General features: G+C 37.7%; 1 protein-coding gene across 7 annotated transcripts in view; it reads right to left on the minus strand.

Annotated features, from left to right (window-relative positions):
- Nucleotides 1–265: 265 nt before the first annotated feature.
- Nucleotides 266–22069, minus strand: part of meis2a (Meis homeobox 2a) — a 262523-nt gene continuing 240719 nt past the window's right edge. For 5 of the 7 annotated variants that reach the window (XM_061968183.2, XM_061968184.2, XM_061968180.2 and 2 more), the window contains exons 12-13: nucleotides 17873–17974; nucleotides 1831–1979 (exon numbers count right to left, since the gene is read on the minus strand). In XM_061968183.2, the coding sequence (XP_061824167.1) occupies nucleotides 17916–17974 (59 nt within the window). In that variant the 3' untranslated portion in view covers nucleotides 1831–1979; nucleotides 17873–17915. Of the gene's footprint in view, nucleotides 1980–17872; nucleotides 17975–22069 lie in introns of all 7 variants that reach the window. The other 2 variants (XM_061968186.2, XM_061968185.2) reach the window with 1 other exon arrangement.

The raw sequence follows: 22069 nt of genomic DNA on the forward strand, positions 1-22069 counted from the left end.
CAGTATACATCATATATATATATATATATATATATATTTATATATATATATATATTTATATATATATATATATACATATACAGTATACATCATATATATATATATATATATATATATATATATATATATATATATATATATATATATATATATATATATATATATATATATATAAAATCTAAATTGTGCACTTTTGTGTAAAACTACTACAATAATACAAACTGTGGTAAAAAGACAAGTTAATCAGGCAAACATCTACCCCAAAAAATCCAAAAATGAAATATTTATTACAGCATTTGTGACTGAACACCTTTTTAAAACAATACGTCACAGTCCTCATACAAGTATTTTTAATGTATTTTTTTTGTTTTGTTTTTGTTTTTGTTTTTTTTGACAAAGCTTTTAAGGGAGATCTCATCTTCTAGTGAGGAACACGTGCTGAGAGGAGGGGCCAAATAAAACAAAACAAACAAAAAAAAAAAAAAATCAAAAGCAGGAGGAAGGAATTCATGGACATATACAATATCAATGCCACAGCAGATCTGAAACTAGCAAAAAAAAAAACATTCTTTTTTTTTTTCAATTGAGGTAAACACATAGAATATCTAACATGAAACAATTAATAGACTGAACTCTGTACGAAGTTTGTTACAATATTCTCTCAGCTTTTTGTTTTTCTTCCCCAACCCCCCCCGGCCCCCCAAAAAAAGCATTGAGTTCATAATTTAAGTGTTTGTTTTTTCTTTAGCTTTTTGCTGCATTAAGAGCTTCTCTTCAGCGCTGCAGGATCAACATGTAGTCCCAGAGTGTTGATCTGCAGATACAAAAAAGAAGCAAAGTGGGATGTCACTTTTTTTTTTCTTTTTTTTACACCCACTGTGGAGCTTCCTTCTTCACTGGCTCTTCAGCAAAAGAGTCCTGGCTTTAAAAAAAAAAAAAAAAAAAAGAAGTAAAAAACCAACACAATCCAGTGCTTGGGCAATTTAAAGCGGGGCAACATTCATTCATGAGCCTTTTCAGTTCTTCAGGAGAGATCCGGTCCCATCTTGCCCTGCTCTTCAGGGGTGGAGCAGGACCTGATGGCCATGTGGTGTTTTTTTTAATTTTTTTTTTTTTTTTAATTTTTTGAGATGTTCCATCTTCTTCTGTTGTTTCTTAATAGTGCTGTGCTGCTCCTCCAGGAGAGAGAAAATCCTAAAAACTAGCTCAGAAAACATTAAAAAAAAAAAAAAATTCCAAAGTTTTAACTTATTTATTCTATTTTTTTTTATACTACAGTAGTTATAACTCTTGGAGTTTTTTTTCATTTTCTTTTTAAAGTCTTCCAGAGTGATTTTTTTTTCTTTTTTGAAATGTTTCAAAGCGCCAAGAGTGCGTGTTTTGTCCACTTTTTCCGGAAACGTTTTGACATTTTTTTTTTTTTTTTTTTACAGTTTTGCGTCCTCTGGTGTAGCCAAAAAAAAAAAAAAAAAAAAAAAAAAAAAAGCCCAAGACTTTACAAGGTGTCAGTTTGGTCCTCGGCTGGGAGTTAGAAAAAAAAAGAAAAAAAAAAAAAAAAAAGAGTCGTCACAGTTTGTCTGGAATTCTTGAAAAATAGTCAACATTAGTCTTTTTTTTTTTTCCTTTTTTTTTTTTTTCATCTTTACATAAAAGCGGTCGCTCCCTTCAGGCGTGGATGTCCAGGCCCGCTCCTCCAGTGGTGGGGTCCATGGGCGTGAGCAAGGGGGGTCTCTGCTGCGCCATCCCCGGGTGGGACGAGGGTCCTCCGTGCATCAGCATGGCGTGGTGGTGGTGGTGATGGTGGTGGTGGTAGTGGTGGGGGTGGTGCGTGTGAAGAGGAGGAGGAGGAGGGGGGGGTCCAGGTCGCAGCTGGCCGGGGTAGGAGGTCATCTGACGGGGGTCGCTGTAAGTAGAGGGGGCCATGCTCACGCCCATAGGACCGCTCTGAGGTACGTAGTCGCCCGGCATGCCCGGCAGACCTGACGGGAAGAAGACGCCATTTATTTATTTATTTATTTCATTTTGCTTTTACAACACTGAAGCTCTTTCAGGCTAAAAGAGCGAGGTTATTACAGGGCGCTATTTAAAGGCTTTACGATGCCCGCCAGCCTTGCGGTCGGCCGCCATATTGATGCGGGTCGCGTGGCCTTCCTGCTGCATTCAAGGAACCCGCACGCTCTCACACACCAGTCCTGCGACATCTTCCATCATCTAAAGCGGAATCGCGTTTTGACCACATGACTACATTTGTTACCCACTTTTCCCAGCAGCCATGGCAGGAAGTACTAAGTCATTATGAATCTAACATTTCATGTACAAACCCCGTTTCCATATGAGTTGGGAAATGGTGTTAGATGTCAATATAAACGGAATACAATGATTTGCAAATCCTTTTCAACCCATATTCAGTTGAATGCACTACAAAGACAACATATTTGATGTTCAAACTCATAAACTTTTTTTTATTTTTTTGCAAATAATTAACTTAGAATTTCATGGCTGCAACACGTGCCAAAGTAGTTGGGAAAGGGCATGTTCACCACTGTGTTACATCACCTTTTCTTTTAACAACACTCAGTTAACTGAGGAGACACATTTTTTAAGCTTTTCAGGTGGAATTCTTTCCCATTCTTGCTTGATGTACAGCTTAAATTGTTCAACAGTCCGGGGGTCTCCGTTGTGGTATGTTAGGCTTCATATTGCGCCACACATTTTCAATGGGAGACAGGTCTGGACTACAGGCAGGCCAGTCTAGTACCCGCACTCTTTTACTATGAAGCCACGTTGATGTAACACGTGGCTTGGCATTGTCTTGCTGAAATAAGCAGGGGCGTCCATGGTAACGTTGCTTGGATGGCAACATATGTTGCTCCAAAACCTGTATGTACCTTTCAGCATTAACAGCGCCGTCACAGATGTGTAAGTTACCCATGTCTTGGGCACTAATACACCCTCATACCATCGCAGATGCTGGCTTTTCAACTTTGCGCCTATAACAATCCGGATGGTTCTTTTCCTCTTTGGTCCGGAGGACACGACGTCGACAGTTTCCAAAAACAATTTGAAATGTGGACTCGTCAGACCACAGAACACTTTTCCACTTTGTATCAGTCCATCTTAGATGAGCTCAGGCCCAGCGAAGCCGACGGCTTTTCTGGGTGTTGTTGATAAACGGTTTTCGCCTTGCATAGGAGAGTTTTAACTTGCACTTACAGATGTAGCGACCAACTGTAGTTACTGACAGTGGGTTTCTGAAGTGTTCCTGAGCCCATGTGGTGATATCCTTTACACACTGATGTCGCTTGTTGATGCAGTACAGCCTGAGGGATCGAAGGTCACGGGCTTAGCTGCTTACGTGCAGTGATTTCTCCAGATTCTCTGAACCCTTTGATGATATTACGGACCGTAGATGGTGAAATCCCTAAATTCCTTGCAATAGCTGGTTGAGAAAGGTTTTTCTTAAACTGTTCAACAATTTGCTCACGCATTTGTTGACAAAGTGGTGACCCTCGCCCCATCCTTGTTTGTGAATGACTGAGCATTTCATGGGATCTACTTTTATACCCAATCATGGCACCCACCTGTTCCCAATTAGCCTGCACACCTGTGGGATGTTCCAAATAAGTGTCTGATGAGCATTCCTCAACTTTATCAGTATTTATTGCCACCTTTCCCAACTTCTTTGTCACGTGTTGCTGGCGTCAAATTCTAAAGTTAATGATTATTTGCAAAAAAAAACAACAAATGTTTATCAGTTTGAACATCAAATATGTTGTCTTTGTAGCATATTCAACTGAATATGGGTTGAAAATGATTCGCAAACCGTTGGATTCCGTTTATATTTACATCTAACACAATTTCCCAACTCATATGGAAACGGGGTTTGTATTATTTATCTCATTCACGTGAGAGACTAGGCGTATACTTATAAAAACTGAGAAGGGCCGAACAAAAATGGCACCGAAAAGGAAATCATATACTGCAGGTTACAAGCTGGAAGTAGTGAAATATACATTTGAATGACTCTTACCATAATATGTTACGTTAACATACCAGGCACGTTCTCAGTTATTTATGCCTCATATAACGTACACTTATTCAGCCTGTTGTACACTATTCTTTATTTATTTTAAATTGCCTTTCAAATGTCTATTCTTGGTGTTGGATTTTATCAAATAAATTTCCCCCAAAAATGCGACTTATATATGTTTTTTTCCTTCTTTATTACGCATTTTCAGCCGGTGCGATTTATACTCCGAAAAATACGGTATGTATTGACACCCGAATCCTCCCAGAAGAAGGTCAGGAGACGTTTCCGCTTGCTTACAGGAAGTTGCTCTTTGTTTTGTTTGTTGTGCTGTCATGTTTGTGTTTGCCAGGTTATTGTGTGAATGCTCCAAAGCTTTCACACGTATGGTTTTCTTCATTCTTCTTCTTCGCCAGATTTTGGCGCACTCTACCTTCCACATTTGTCATCCGATTTAAACTGTTTTAATTTCAAACTGTTCAGTCTATTATCTAAAAGGGGTGGGATTAAATAAGTGTAAACTTCTTCTCACTCCTTTTCAAATATGTAAAAAAAAATAAAATATAAAAAAGAATGTCCATTGCTCATTTTGTTTTTGTTTTTTTCGTTTTTTTATTCTCCATTGTTTTCATTTTGTTATAATGGCTGTTAAGGCTATAGCTCTGTATTGGATCAGACTTGCTCTTGTTTTTTTTTGCATATTTGAAATAAAAATATATCAAATCAAATCAAATATTTGGGAATTGCGGGCTTTCCCTCGACAAATTCCCAAAAAATCCCAGATTTCCCAGGATTCCAGGTTTTTAGGGACATTTTTCCCCATTTAAAATGAATTGGCCATTTTTCAAACCATTTTCACATTTTTCAACCGATTCAAACCAACATATTCTACTCACCCTGTACATTCTAACTATCATTTTGTCAAGTATAAAAAAAATCCAGGAATTTCCAGTTTTCCAAACCCTATGTTCACCCTTTTTTTCTGTCGACTACTCCTTCCACATTTTTCAACCCACTTTAACCACTCTACTGTCAAAACATTTCTCTTAATCAGTACAAAAAAAAAGTTGTTTTTCAAACTTTAAAAATTACCAGTTTTCCCGAATACCATTTCTCAATTAAAAATGTTACAACTTCAACATTTCTCAACCGTTTCAAAAAAAATCCAACACTAATCATTCACAACATTCAAGTATTTTACAATTTTCTAAAAAAAATCCCTCTTTTCCCGAAATTACTATTTTTTTTAGGAAATTCCCATTAAAAAGATTTGGCCATTTTTCAAACCATTTGCACATTTTTCAACCGATTCAAACCATTCCACCTTCAACATATTCTACTCACCCTGTACATTCTAACTATCATTTTTTCAAGTATAAAAAAAATCCAGGAATTTCCAGTTTTCCAAACCCTATTTTCACCCTTTTTTTCTGTCGACTACTCCTTCCACATTTTCCAACCCACTTTAACCACTCTACTGTCAAAACATTTCTCTTAATCAGTACAAAAAAAAAGTTGTTTTTCAAACTTTAAAAATTACCAGTTTTCCCGAATACCATTTCTCAATTAAAAATGTTACAACTTCAACATTTCTCAACCGTTTCCAAAAAAAATCCAACACCAACCATTCACAACATTCAAGTATTTTACAATTTTCTAAAAAAAAATCCCTCTTTTCCGAAATTACTATTTTTTTTAATGAAATTCCCATTAAAATGATTTGGCCATTTTTCAAACCATTTGCACATTTTTCAACCAATTCAAACCATTCCACCTTCAACATTTTCTACTCACCCTGTACATTCTAACTATAATTTTTTCAAGTAAAAAAAAAAATCCAGGAATTTCCAGTTTTCCAAACCCTATTTTCACCCTTTTTTTCTGTCGACTACTCCTTCCACATTTTCCAACCCACTTTAACCACTCTACTGTCAAAACATTTCTCTTAATCAGTACAAAAAAAAAGTTGTTTTTCAAACTTTAAAAATTACCAGTTTTCCCGAATACCATTTCTCAATTAAAAATGTTACAACTTCAACATTTCTCAACCGTTTCAAAAAAAATCCAACACTAACCATTCACAACATTCAAGTATTTTACAATTTTCTAAAAAAAATCCCTCTTTTCCCGAAATTACTATTTTTTTTAGGAAATTCCCATTAAAAAGATTTGGCCATTTTTCAAACCATTTGCACATTTTTCAACCGATTCAAACCATTCCACCTTCAACATATTCTACTCACCCTGGACATTCTAACTATAATTTTTTCAAGTTCAGAAAAATTCCAGGAATTCCCAGAATTTCCAGTTTTCCAAACCCTATTTTCACCCTTTTTTCTGTCGACTACTCTTTCCACATTTTTCAACCCACTTTAACCACTCTACTGTCAAAACATTTCTCTTAATCAGGACAAAAAAAAAGTTGTTTTTTAAACTGGAAACATTCTCAGTTTTCCCGAAATTCCAGGAATTCCCTAATACCATTTCACAATTAAAAATGTTACAACTTCAACATTTCTCGACCGTTTCCAAAAAAAAATCCAACACCAACATTTCACAACATTCAAGTATTTTACAATTTTCTAAAAAATTCCCTCTTTTCCCGGAATTACTATTTTTTTATGAAATTCCCATTAAAATGAATTGGCCATTTTTCAAACCATTTGCACATTTTTCAACCGATTCAAACCATTCCACCTTCAACATATTCTACTCACCCTGTACATTCTAACTATAATTTTTCCAAAATCTAAAAAATTCCAGGAATTCCCAGTTTTCCAAACCCTATTTTCACCCTTTTTTTCTGTCGACTACTCCTTCCACATTTTTCAACCCACTTTAACCACTCTACTGTCAAAACATTTCTCTTAATCAGTACAAAAAAAAAGTTGTTTTTCAAACTTTAAAAATTACCAGTTTTCCCGAATACCATTTCTCAATTAAAAATGTTACAACTTCAACATTTCTCAACCGTTTCAAAAAAAATCCAACACTAACCATTCACAACATTCAAGTATTTTACAATTTTCTAAAAAAAATCCCTCTTTTCCCGAAAATACTATTTTTTTTTAGGAAATTCCCATTAAAAAGATTTGGCCATTTTTCAAACCATTTGCACATTTTTCAACCGATTCAAACCATTCCACCTTCAACATATTCTACTCACCCTGGACATTCTAACTATAATTTTTTCAAGTTCAGAAAAATTCCAGGAATTCCCAGAATTTCCAGTTTTCCAAACCCTATTTTCACCCTTTTTTCTGTCGACTACTCTTTCCACATTTTTCAACCCACTTTAACCACTCTACTGTCAAAACATTTCTCTTAATCAGGACAAAAAAAAAGTTGTTTTTTAAACTGGAAAAATTCTCAGTTTTCCCGAAATTCCAGGCATTCCCTAATACCATTTCACAATTAAAAATGTTACAACTTCAACATTTCTCGACCGTTTCCAAAAAAAAATCCAACACCAACATTTCACAACATTCAAGTATTTTACAATGTTCTAAAAAATTCCCTCTTTTCCCGGAATTACTATTTTTTTATGAAATTCCCATTAAAATGAATTGGCCATTTTTCAAACCATTTGCATATTTGTCAACCGATTCAAACCATTCCACCTTCAACATATTCTACTCACCCTGTACATTCTAACTATAATTTTTCCAAAATCTAAAAAATTCCAGGAATTCCCAGTTTTCCAAACCCTATTTTCACCCTTTTTTCTGTCGACTACTCCTTCCACATTTTTCAACCCACTTTAACCACTCTACTGTCAAAACATTACTCTTAATCAGTACAAAAAAAAAAAGTTGTTTTTTAAACTTGAAAAATTACCAGTTTTCCCTAATACCATTTCTCAATTAAAAATGTTACAACTTCAACATTTCTCGACCGTTTCCAAAAAAAATCCAACACCAACCATTCACAACATTCAAGTATTTTACAATTTTCTAAAAAAAATCCCTCTTTTCCGAAATTACTATTTTTTTTAATGAAATTCCCATTAAAATGATTTGGCCATTTTTCAAACCATTTGCACATTTTTCAACCGATTCAAACCATTCCACCTTCAACATATTCTACTCACCCTGGACATTCTAACTATAATTTTTTCAAGTTCAGAAAAATTCCAGGAATTTCCAGTTTTCCAAACCCTATTTTCACCCTTTTTTCTGTCGACTACTCCTTCCACATTTTTCAACCCACTTTAACCACTCTACTGTCAAAACATTTCTCTTAATCAGGACAAAAAAAAAAGTTGTTTTTTAAACTGGAAAAATTCTCAGTTTTCCCGAAATTCCAGGAATTTACAACTTACAACTTCAACATTTCTCGACCGTATCAAAAAAAATCCAACACCAACCATTTACAACATTCAAGTATTTTAACATTTTCAAAAAAATTCCCTCTTGTCCCGGAATTACTAATTTTTTATGAAATTCCCATTAAAATGAATTGGCCATTTTTGAAACCATTTTACCTTCAACATATTCTACTTATCCTGGACATTCTAACTATAATTTTTTCAAGTTAAAAAAAATTCCAGGAATTCCCAGAATTCCCAGTTCTCCAAACCCTATTTTCACCCTTTTTTCTGTCGACTACTCCTTCCACATTTTTCAACCCACTTTAACCACTCTACTGTCAAAACATTTCTCTTAATCAGGACAAAAAAAAAAAAGTTTTTTAAACTGGAAAAATTCCTGGTTTTCCCGAAATTCTCTAATACCATTTCTCAATTAAAAATGTTACAACTTCAACATTTCTCGACCGTTTTGAAAAGAATCCAACACCAACTATTCAAAACATTCAAGTATTTTACCATTTTCAAAAAAAAGTAATTCTTTTCCCGGAATTCCCAATTTTTTATGAAATTCCCATTTAAATGAATTGGCCATTTTTCAAACCATTTCAGCTGTTTAGATGATTGGAGCACTAGCTTTTGCAGCTAGTGGGTCCATGACCATGACTTATGTTTTGTTTGATCGGCCGTTTTACTGCCGTGTGACAGGCACCGTTTGGAAATCAAGGTATGTAAATAAACTTTGACAAAATCTTTCTGTGGAAGTAACTCATTTCACAACGTATAAATCTGCAAATTATTGTTTGGTGCGGCTAATTTATGTAAAATATTAATTTTTTCGAATATTTTTTGGGTGTAGCTTAAATGCCCGAGGGCTCTTTCGCCAGGAAATTGCGGTAATTGGGTGGTGTATCTCGATGGAAGCTTTAGCTTGTTGTGTTCACGGTTGTTGTTGATGGAAAAAGGAGTTTACAATGGCAATGGAATTCTTTTTGTATTGTTTCAGTTTCACAAGTTCCTCAGTAAATCCACCCAAATGTCTCTGTGGAGTTACTGAGTCTGTTTAGCTGGTTGGACAGCTAGCTTCTGCAGCTAGTAGGCCCAGGACGATGACTTCTGTTTTGTTTGATCGGCCGTTTTACTGCCGTGTGACAGGCACCGTTTGGAAATTAAGGTATGTAAATAAACACTGACAAAATCTTTCTGTGGAAGTAACTCATTTCACAACGTGTAAATCTGAAAATTATAGTTCGGTGCGGCTAATTTATGTAAAATATTATTTTTTTCGAATATTTTTTGGGTGTAGCTTAAATGCCCGAGGGCTCTCTTGCCAGGAAATTGTGGTAATTGGGTGGTGTATCCCGATGGAAGCTTTAGCTTGTTGTGTTCACGGATGTCGTTGATGGAAAAAGGAGTTTACAATGGCAATGCCATTCTTTCTGTATTGTTTCAGTTTCACAAGTTCATCAGTGAATCCACCAAGATGTCTCCGTGGAGTTACTTAGTCTGTTTAGCTGATTGGAGAGCTAGCTTTTGCAGCTAGTGGGTCCATGACCATGACTTATGTTTTGTTTAATCGTCCGTTTTACTGCCGTGTGACAGGCACCGTTTGGAAATGAAGGTATGTAAATAAACACTGACAAAATCTTTCTGTGGAAGTAACTCATTTCACAAGGTGTAAATCTGCAAATTATAGTTCGGTGCGGCTAATTTATGTAAAATATTTATTTTTTTCGAAAATTTGGTGGGTGTAGCTTAAATGCCGGTCACTCTCTCGCCAGGAAATTGTGGTAATTGGGTGGTGTACCCCAATGGAAGCTTTAGTTAAAGTTAAAGTACTAATGATTGTCATACACACACTAGGTGTGGTGAAATGTGTCCTCTGCATTTGACCCATCACCCTTGATCACCCCCTGGGAAGTGAGGGGAGCAGTGGGCAGCAGCGGTGGCCGCGCCCGGGAATACTTTTTGGTGATTTAACCCCCAATTCCAACCCTTGATGCTGAGTGCCAAGCAGGGAGGTAATGGGTCCCATTTTTATAGTCTTTGGTATGACTCGGCCGGGGTTTGAACTCACAACCTACCGATCTCAGGGCGGACACTCTAACCACTAGCTTTAGCTTGTTGGGTTCATGGTTGTCGTCGATGGAAAAAGGAGTGAGAAGTTGGTAGAAAAAGGGGCCGATTTTTGGGTCCACAAGGTCGGGGGGGCTGCTCTACAGGCCAGAGGAAAGTGCTGTGGGTACAGTAGTGGTGGTAGTGGGGTCCCACTGGAGCTAAGGGGGGGCCTGGATCTGGGCTTAGGTCTTGGGGGCGCTGGCCCGCTTTGTAATGTGAACCCCTGGGGGATTAGACGCTGTAATAGGAGGGGAGAGGTTGCTGCCAGGTCACTAAGCATGCTCGCTCTCCGCATTCCTGCACCTTCGTACACCGCAATTAAGAAATGACACTGGAGGGCCCTTGTGAGGGGGAAGAGGAGGACAGAGCGGCGAGGGAAGGTGGAGTCGGGTGCTTTGGGGGGACAGCGCGGGCCCCGAGATTAATGACCGGTCTCATTGGCTGAGAGGCTGGGCTATTTTCCAATACTCCCCACTTGCATGTCACATCATTGGAAATGCACATATTTGTGAGAGCGGGTCCCTTAAAACCTCACTACCGGGGTCATAAAATAAATAAATCACCCCCCCCTCCATATAACCTGAAGCAGCTCCTGTTAAAAGAGCCAGCAGATGTTTTTTGACACTGTAAACCGGTAATCTCCTCTCTTTGGAAGACGCCGCGGCCATTCCGTTATTAAGAAGAGACCACCTCCTTTATGAACGCCAGTGTTACAAGTAGGGATGTCCGATAATGGCTTTTTTGCCGATATCCGATATTGTCCAACTCTTAATTACCGATACCGATATCAACCGATACCGATATATACAGTCGTGGAATTAACACATTATTATGCCTAATTTGGACAACCAGGTATGGTGAAAATAAGGTCCTTTTTAAAAAAAATAAAAAAATAAAATAAGATAAATAAATTAAAAAAAAATTCTTGAATAAAAAAGAAAGTAAAATAATATAAAAACAGTTACATAGAAATTAATGAAAATTAGTAAAATTAACTGTTAAAGGTTAGTACTATTAGTGGACCAGCAGCACGCACAATCATGTGTGCTTACGGACTGTATCCCTTGCAGACTGTATTGATATATATTGATATATAATGTAGGAACCAGAATATTAATAACAGAAAGAAACAACCCTTTTGTGTGAATTAGTGTGAATGAGTGTAAATGGGGTAGGGACATTTTTTGGGTTGGTGCACTAATTGTAAGGGTATCTTGTGTTTTTTATGTAATAAAAAATTAAAAAAAATTAAAAAAAACATACCGATAATTAAAAAAACGATACCAATAATTTCCGACATCTCTAGTATTTACAACATTAATAATATATACATACTATGCAAATATAAAAAAATCTTGTTGTGAAAAATTAGTTGGAATTTCACAAGAAAAACTTAGAATTTTGGCAGTATTATAATAAAAGTTGTCATTTTACTCAACGCAAGTCAACATTTTGCAAGAAAAACTGAACATTTGTGCAATGTTATGATAAAAGTTGGAATTTTACTCAATAGCAGTCGCAATTTTACAAGAAAAGCTTAAAACGTTGGCAATGTTATGAAAAGAGTCGTAATTTTACTCGACAAAAGTCACAATTTTATGAGAAAACTTCAAAATGTTGGCAATGTTATAAAAAAAAATCGGACAAAAGTCATAATTTTACTCAAAAAAAATTCAGTATTTTACAAGAAAAGCTTAAAGGGGAACATTATCACCAGACCTATGTAAGCGTCAATATATACCTTGATGTTGCAGAAAAAAGACCATATATTTTTTTAACCGATTTCCGAACTCTAAATGAGTGAATTTTGGCAAATTAAACGCCTTTCTAATATTTGCTCTCGGAGCGATGACGTCACGTTATGACGTCACATCGGGAAGCAATCCGCCATTTTCTCAAACACCGAGTCAAATCAGCTCTGTTATTTTCCGTTTTTTCGACTGTTTTCCGTACCTTGGAGACATCATGCCTCGTCGGTGTGTTGTCGGAGGGTGTAACAACACGAACAGGGACGGATTCAAGTTGCACCAGTGGCCCAAAGATGCGAAAGTGGCAAGAAATTGGACGTTTGTTCCGCACACTTTACCGACGAAAGCTATGCTACGACGGAGATGGCAAGAATGTGTGGATATCCTGCGACACTCAAAGCAGATGCATTTCCAACGATAAAGTCAAAGAAATCCGCCGCCAGACCCCCATTGAATCTGCTGGAGTGTGTGAGCAATTCAGGGACAAAGGACCTCGGTAGCACGGCAAGCAATGGCGGCAGTTTGTTCCCGCAGACGAGCGAGCTAAACCCCCTGGATGTCTTGGCTCACACCGTCCCTTATGCCACCGAAGATGATCAAGAGAAGAATATCGACCCTAGCTTCCCTGGCCTGCTGACATCAACTCCAAAACTGGACTGATCAGCTTTCAGGAAAAGAGCGCAGATGAGGGTATGTCTACAGAAAATATTAATTGATGAAAATTGGGCTGTCTGCACTCTCAAAGTGCATGTTGTTGCCAAATGTATTTCATATGCTGTAAACCTAGTTCATAGTTGTTAGTTTCCTTTAATGCCAAACAAACACATACCAATCATTGGTTAGAAGGCGATCGCCGAATTCGTCCTCGCTTTCTCCCGTGTCGTTTTTGTCGGTTTCGCTTGCATACGGTTCAAACCGATATGGCTCAATAGCTTCAGTTTCTTCTTCAATTTCGTTTTCGCTACCTGCCTCCACACTACAACCATCCGTTCCAATACATGCGTAATCTGTTGAATCGCTTAAGCCGCTGAAATCCGAGTTTGAATCCGAGCTAATGTCGCTATAGCTTGCTGTTCTTTCCGCCATGTTTGTTTGTATTCACTATGTGACGTCACAGGAAAATGGACGGGTGTTTATAACGATGGTTAAAATCAGGCACTTTCAAGCTTTTTTTAGGGATATTGCGTGATGGGTAAAATTTTGAAAAAAACTTCGAAAAATATAATAAGCCACTGGGAACTGATTTTTAATGGTTTTAACCATTCTGAAATGGTGATAATGTTCCCCTTTAAAATGTTGGCAATTTTATGAGAAGAGTCGTAGTTTTACTCCACAAAAGTCACAATTTTATAAGAAAACGTTTTAAAATTTTGGCAATATTATAAAAATAATCTGAATTTTAAAGCTCGGTATAGCTCGGTTGGTAGAGTGGCCGTTTCAGCAACTTGAGGGTTCCAGGTTCGATCCCCGCTTCCGCCAACCTAGTCACTGCCGTTGTGTCCTTGGGCAAGACGCTTCACCCACCTGCTCCCAGTGCCACCCACACTGCTTTAAATATAACTTATAATATAAATTCACTATTTTAGCAGGCAAATTTATGACAAAAGTCATCATTTGACTCAAAAAGTCACTATTTTACAGGAACAAGAAGAAAAAAATGGCAATATTGTGATAAAAGCCAGCATTTTATATGACATTTATGATATGATATTATCGGACATCTCTAGTTACAAGTGTGTGAGGACACACTCCACACCCCCCCATTCACCCCCCCACCCCCCAAAACGCACGCCTGTTGGCTCCTGTTATGGCACAGTGCTCCCGCTCAATGGCCGGCCGTAATTAAGTAGCAAATCCGCCATATTGTGCGTCTGCGTAATCAAATCAGGGGAGAATAATATTCCTCTGTATTAAGCTATTAATGTAATTGGTCATGAAGCGTAAAGTGCCCGACGTAATTTAATCGCCTCAAAATTATACGAGCGCCCGTATTAAGAATTAGCCAACCTGAGCAAATGTCGTCGGCTGTTTTAGGGAACATTGCTTCCGGAGTTACCCGGGCGGCGATGAGGGGGACGAGAAGACGAGAAGACGGAGAGGAGCGCGGGAGGGGGCGGGGGGTGAAACGGTCTCTGTCGGCCGGAATGGCGTCTTTGACCCGTCGGAAGAATCCGGCGGTCCATTTACATATAAAGGCTTCTTTTAATCAAGGTAAGTGCTATTATAGTGAGGCTCATTGCACAGCACAGTTATAGATGTTCAAATAAAATATCCTCCAGGAACCACGCTCGCCCTTTCGGGGCTTGCTGGGTTTTTTTTTGTTTTTTTTCAAATGTCAGCACTGCGGTGGGAAGCGGGGTCCTTGACGTTCCACCTTAATCAGGCCGCCTCCATTTAGCTGTGTGTGTGTGTGTGTGTGTGTGGTCCTTTAGCCGCTATGCTAACAGCTAGATAAATTTATCTCAATGTCTTGTCTCAATACCCCCCCCCCGCCCCCTCAAATTGTCACCATCCAGTAAAAAATAATCAAAACAACCCCCGCCCCTTGTGAAGTATCAGCCATGCCACACCCAGGTCCCCGTATATCTTGTTCTGGGGGCCGAGGAGGGTGGGGGGGGGGGCGTAATGTACTGCAGCGTTCCCATCTTTGCATATAAGATAATTTGGGCATCAATCCTTCCCTGGACAGATTTATGTCACTCGGAGGACAGTTTCACTTCTCCTTCTTTATCGCTTCACTGGAGCCTGTTTAATTCCCGACGCCCCCCCCTGTCGCCCACCCTTCCCCAAGCCCCATCCCAACTAGCCCCATTTCCCGGGAGATGTTTTTTTTTTTCCTTAAATGTCCAACATTTGCATCCTTGAGTGATGGCGCTGTTGTGATAAATAAATGGCCATCCGTCCTCTTGTTGTGTGGCGCCACAAGTCCCGTCTTCTTCTCCGTCCTGGGACGAACAGAAGACCGTGTGTGTGTGTGTGTGTGTGTGTTCTTGTATTTCTACCCTTCTTGAGACATCAACAAGGAAAAGTACCTTCCATATGAGGACCGGTGAACAAGTTAGGACATAAATCATGGTCCCAATACGGAAAAGCATTGCATCTAATAGAGAATGTCTCATTTGCACCCCTGGTGGTGAAATCTATCAAAATGAGGGATTTTTCAAATTGACTGTGTTGGTTTTAAAAGGGTCCCTCCTCTGGTCAACATATGAAATAACAAGTGTGTGTGTAAAACATTGAAATGCGCCCCCTTTGGCCAAAACTACTTTAAAAAAATAAAAATAAACATGTGTATAGGGGACATACAGTAATAACTTGAAGTAAATAATGAAGATTAAAAACCAATTCCAAACAAAAAAAGCCCCCCTCTGGCCAACATATGTAATGACAAGTGTTTGTAAGAAATTGAAATGCTCCCCCTTTGGCTAAAATTAATACAAAAAAATAAATAAATATGTATATAGAGACATACTGTAATAACGAAGTAAATAATGAAAGATTAAAAATCAATTACAAACAAAAAATTCAACAAACAAAAACATTAAGTAAAAGCAGTCTTTTTCTCACAATGTGGATCGACTTTTTTCTTATAAAATTGGGAACAATTTCTCATGTTGTTTCTCTTTCTGTAATATTGCAATATTTTCTCCAAAAAAATACTTTTTTTTAATGTAAAATTATTGCTTTTTAATGCAAAATGGTGACATTTGTCATATAAAATGATGACTTTTATCACAGTATTGCCAATTTTTTGTTGTTCTTGTAAAATGGTGACATGTTTTAATCAAATGATGACTTTTGTCATAATTTTGCCTGGTAAAATTCAGATTATTTTTATAATTATATTATTTTAAGTTTTCTTATAAAAGTGTGGCTTTTGTCGAGTAATATTGCGACTCTTCTCATAAAATTGCCAACATTTTAAGCTTTTCTTGTAAAATAGTGAAAATCTTTTAGTAAAATTATGACTTTTGTCATAATTTTGCCTGGTAAAAATCTGATTATTTTTATAATATTGCCAAAATTTAAAAGTTTTCTTATAAAAGTGTGGCTTTTGTCAAGTAATATTACGACTCTTCTCATAAAATTGCCAACATTTTAAGCTTTTCTTGTAAAATAGTGACATTTTTTAATCAAATGATGACTTTTGTCATCATTTTGCCTGGTAAAATTCAGATTATTTTTATAATTATATTATTTTAAGTTTTCTTATAAAAGTGTGGCTTTTGTCAAGTAATATTAGGACTCTTCTCATAAAATTGCCAACATTTTAAGCTTTTCTTGTAAAATAGTGACATTTTTTGAGTAAAATTATGACTTTTGTCATAATTTTGCCTGGTAAAAATCCGATTATTTTTTATAATATTGCCAACATTTTAAAGTTTTCTTATAAAATTGTGACTTTTGTTGAGTATAATTACGACTCTTTTCATAAAATTGCCAACATTTTAAGCTTTTCTTGTACAATAGTGAATTTTTTTTAGTAAAATTATGACTTTTGTCATAATTTTGCCCGGTAAAAATCTGATTATTTTTATAATATTGCCAAAATGTTAAAGTTTTCTTATAAAAGTGTGGCTTTTGTCGAGTAATATTACGACTCCTCTCATAAAATTGCCAACATTTTAAGCTTTTCTTGTAAAATAGTGATATTTTTTGAGTAAAATTATGACTTTTGTCATAATTTTGCCTGGTAAAATTCAGATTATTTTTATAATATTGCCAACATTTTGAAGTTTTTTTTAATAAAATTGTGACTTTTGTCGAGGAAAATAACGGCTCTTCTCATAAAATTGCCAACATTTTAAGCTTTTCTTGTAAAATAGTGAAATTCTTTGAGTAAAATTATGACTTTTGTCATAATTTTTCCTGGTAAAAATCTGATTATTTTTTATAATATTGCCAAAATTGTAAAATTTTCTTATAAAAGTGTGGCTTTTGTCGAGTAATATTACGACTCCTCTCATAAAATTGCCAACATTTTAAGCTTTTCTTGTAAAATAGTGAAATTGTTTGAGTAAAATTATGACTTTTGTCATAATTTTGCCTGTGTAAATTCCAATTATTTTTATAATATTGCCAAAATTTTAAAGTTTTCTTATAAAATTGTGATTTTTGTCGAGTCAAATTACGACTCTTCTCATAAAATTGCAAACATTTTAAGCTTTTCTTGTAAAATTGCGAGTAATTGAGTAAAATACTAACTTTAATCATAATATTGCACAAATGTTCAGCTTTTCTTGTAAAATGTTGACTTGCGTTGAGTAAAATGACAACTTTTATTATAATACTGCCAAAAGTTTTCTTGTGAAATTCCAACTCATTTTTCACAACAAGATGTTTTTATATTTGCATAGTATGTATATATTATTAATGTTGTAAATACAAATCTTTATATATCTAGAAAGTATGGTCCTAAAGAGGTAGGCATTATTCGGAGGTCTCAAGGAGGTAACAAATACAAGAATGTGTGTGTGTGTGTGTGGGGGGGGGGGTGTATTGTCCTTTACCCCCAAATTTTATTCATCCTTAACTACTCCCTATCTCTCCTTCCCATCCTGCTCCAAAATATATTGAGGTGGAAACATTAAAGACACAAAAAAAAGGCCCACACAAGCTCGTAGAGAAGTCACAAAACAGGACAATAAAGAAGATGAAGAGCCCAGTACTTACTTCCCCCTTTTTTTCTTTGCGTTTTTGCTTTACAAGACGGAGGTTACATGTAGTGCCATTGCCCATCCATGCCCATATTCATCCCCATTCCACTCATAGGCCCTGGGAAAAGGAGAGAAGGATCACGGGTGAGGAGCGCACAGGTTAGTTAGCTCAGGGGTGTCAAACTCATTTCCATTGAGGGCCACATCGCATTTTTTTAATTAATGTACATGACGATTAATCATGATTAATCGAAATGCATTTGATTATTTATTTTTTTTATGTATAACTTGCTTTAAAATCATAAATAAAGACGACAAGCAGATATTTAACAATTTGTTTTTATCTCACAAAAATAGTTGTGCATTACAGTATATAAATGATAAATATAAATGATAAATGGGTTGTACTTGTATAGCGCTTTTCTACCTTCAAGGTACTCAAAGCGCTTTGACACTACCTCCACATTTACCCATTCACACACACATTCACACACTGATGGAGGGAGCTGCCATGCAAGGCGCTAACCAGCACCCATCAGGAGCAAGGGTGAAGTGTCTTGCTCAGGACACAACGGACATGACGAGGTTGGTACTAGGTGGGGATTGAACCAGAGACCCTCGGGTCGCGCACGGCCATTCTTCCACTGCGCCACACCGTCCCAATAATAGTCATAATAGTATAACGTTTAAAATATGAATTTTTTTCTGTCAAAATTTGATAATAAATTTAATAATAATTAATAAATTTAAAGAACAAATGCATTTAGTTAAAAAAAAAAAATAAATTATTTTCCCAGGCTTTTGCGAGCCACATAGATTGATGTGGCGGGCCAGAACTGGCCCCCGGGCCTTGAGTTTGACACCTGTGGGTTAGCTGGAGATGGAGAAATGACAGAGGAAGAGGAAGAAGAAGACATGACCATATTAGGGATGGGCTTCTCATACTTATACATCCTGTGCTTTTTATTTTATTCTAGTTTTAAAACTACGACTTTAAAAAATAATTTAACGTTTTTTTATAAAATTTTTTTTTTTTTTTTTACTTATTTCTAAAAAAAATATTTTAATTAACTTGAAGCAACCAACCTAGTGAATTCACTTCACTTTTCATCAGTGAGGTTACAATTGATAGAGAAAAAGTTCTCTCAGAATGTTTTGAGCTCCTGTTTTTATGCCGTATTTTATTGTTGTTATTAATAATAATATTTTTATTAAACATTAGCAGTAGTAATTGTTTTTATTGTCAAACATGAATATCATTATTGCTATTCAGGAAACCCCAGCGCCTCTACTGGGCAATACATTTCATGTGGTAAAAACATGTTTTTGAATGTTTAGTTAAGCAACTAAGAGATTATTTATTGTTGTTTTATTAGTGTTTATTAGTGATTCCTAGAGCCCAAAAAAAGTATGCGGTCTATAGAGCGTTTTTTTCTATTTGGGCTCCAATACTCTGGAATGCCTTCCCGGTAACAGTCAGAGATGCTACCTCAGCATTAAAACTCATTTGTATACTCTAGCCTTTAAATATACCCCAGTTGATCTGCCGTCTCTTTTCTGCTCTGCCCCCCTCTCCTGCCTTGAGAGACTATTAGGTGACCACAGATGACAAAGTCGGAACCCAAGGTGGACCACTCCTGCATCAGTTGGGGACGTCTCTGCGCTACAGACTTGTCTCCACTCAGGATGATCCCCTGCTGGACCCACTATGGACTGGACTCTCACACTATTAACTAGATCTCCTCGACGTCCCCACATACGGGGTCCCCTCCGAGGTTTCTTATTGTCATCCCTTTGGGTTGAGTTTTTTCTTGCCCTAATGTGGGATCTGATGTCGTTGTGGCTTGTGCAGCCCTTTGAGACACTCGTGATCAAGAGCTATATAAATAAACTTTTAATTGATTGATTGATTTTGTTTTACTGTTTTAATATGTTTTTGTGGGGGGAGATGTTGTCAGCGCTGCCTGCAGGTACCAAAGGTCACCGCCTCTGTCCATGGTGCTGAGGACAGAGCACCATCAGACGGGGGCGTGGCAGTGCTGACGGCGAGACACAGCCGGCAGGTGATTCGATTTCACAGGTGGTACGTGTTAATCTAATCACCTGTTGTCTTTAACAGTCAGCGGCCGGGAGCAGAGAGGCAGAGAGGATACGGACGTGACCGAAAAGTCACGTTCTACTGGAGTAAAACTGTGTTAAAACAATTGATCATTAAAACCTCGTTAAAACCTGCACGCTTGGCTCTCGTGCCGTGTCTACAGTAGAGCTGCTAGGGAGCGACTTCCACAGTTTTTAATGATCAGACTGTAATCTATTGGAGACAGTGCCCCTGCTGGTTGCAGCCAAGTAGTGCACACAATCAACATATGACGTTAGTCTGAGTTGAACTTTAATATCTGCTTGTTGTCATGACTTCAGATTGCAAAGTGAGGTTTCCAACAGTTTGTTGGTAAACAACGATCGTATGATGAAGAGATTATAACATGTATAAGATGTAACTGTGGTGATTTCCACAACCTTCACCTCACTTTTCCTCAATTTGTCATCTTTTCCGCAATCGATTAATGAATGCATGGAGTGAAATGCCCATCCCTAATGACCACACTATTAACTAGATCTCCTCGACGTCCCCACATACGGGGTCCCCTCCGAGGTTTCTTATTGTCACCCCTTTGGGTTGAGTTTTTTCTTGCCCTAATGTGGGATCTGATGTCGTTGTGGCTTGTGCAGCCCTTTGAGACACTTGTGATCAAAAGCTATATAAATAAACTTTTAATTGATTGATCGATTTTGTTTTACTGTTTTAATATGTTTTTGTGGGGGGAGATGTTGTCAGCGCTGCCTGCAGGACCAAAGGTCACCGCCTCTGTCCATGGTGCTGAGGACAGAGCACCATCAGACGGGGGCGTGGCAGTGCTGACGGCGAGACACAGCCGGCAGGTGATTCGATTTCACAGGTGGTACGTGTTAATCTAATCACCTGTTGTCTTTAACAGTCAGCGGCCGGGAGCAGAGAGGCAGAGAGGATACGGACGTGACCGAAAAGTCACGTTCTACTGGAGTAAAACTGTGTTAAAACAATTGATCATTAAAACCTCGTTAAAACCTGCACGCTTGGCTCTCGTGCCGTGTCTACAGTGGAGCTGCTAGGAAGCGACTTCCACAGTTTTTAATGATCAGACTGTAATCTATTGGAGACAGTGCCCCTGCTGGTTGCAGCCAAGTAGTGCACACAATCAACATATGACGTTAGTCTGAGTTGAACTTTAATATCTGCTTGTTGTCATGACTTCAGATTGCAAAGTGAGGTTTCCAACAGTTTGTTGGTAAACAACGATCGTATGATGAAGAGATTATAACATGTATAAGATGTAACTGTGGTGATTTCCACAACCTTCACCTCACTTTTCCTCAATTTGTCATCTTTTCCGCAATCGATTAATGAATGCATGGAGTGAAATGCCCATCCCTAATGACCACACTATTAACTAGATCTCCTCGACGTCCCCACATCCGGGGTCCCCTCCGAGGTTTCTTATTGTCATCCCTTTGGGTTGAGTTTTTTCTTGCCCTAATGTGGGATCTGATGTCGTTGTGGCTTGTGCAGCCCTTTGAGACACTTGTGATCAAAAGCTACATAAATAAACTTTTAATTGATTGATCGATTTTGTTTTACTGTTTTAATATGTTTTTGTGGGGGGAGATGTTGTCAGCGCTGCCTGCAGGACCAAAGGTCACCGCCTCTGTCCATGGTGCTGAGGACAGAGCACCATCAGACGGGGGCGTGGCAGTGCTGACGGCGAGACACAGCCGGCAGGTGATTCGATTTCACAGGTGGTACGTGTTAATCTAATCACCTGTTGTCTTTAACAGTCAGCGGCCGGGAGCAGAGAGGCAGAGAGGATACGGACGTGACCGAAAAGTCACGTTCTACTGGAGTAAAACTGTGTTAAAACAATTGATCATTAAAACCTCGTTAAAACCTGCACGCTTGGCTCTCGTGCCGTGTCTACAGTAGAGCTGCTAGGAAGCGACTTCCACAGTTTTTAATGATCAGACTGGAATCTATTGGAGACAGTGCCCCTGCTGGTTGCAGCCAAGTAGTGCACACAATCAACATACAAAGTTAGTCTGAGTTGAACTTTAATATCTGCTTGTTGTCATGACTTCTGATTGCAAAGTGAGGTTTCCAACAGTTTGTTGGTAAACAACG

The sequence above is a fragment of the Nerophis lumbriciformis genome, linkage group LG08 (assembly GCF_033978685.3).
Source record: "Nerophis lumbriciformis linkage group LG08, RoL_Nlum_v2.1, whole genome shotgun sequence".
In the NCBI taxonomy this organism is placed as follows: Eukaryota; Metazoa; Chordata; class Actinopteri; order Syngnathiformes; family Syngnathidae; genus Nerophis; species Nerophis lumbriciformis.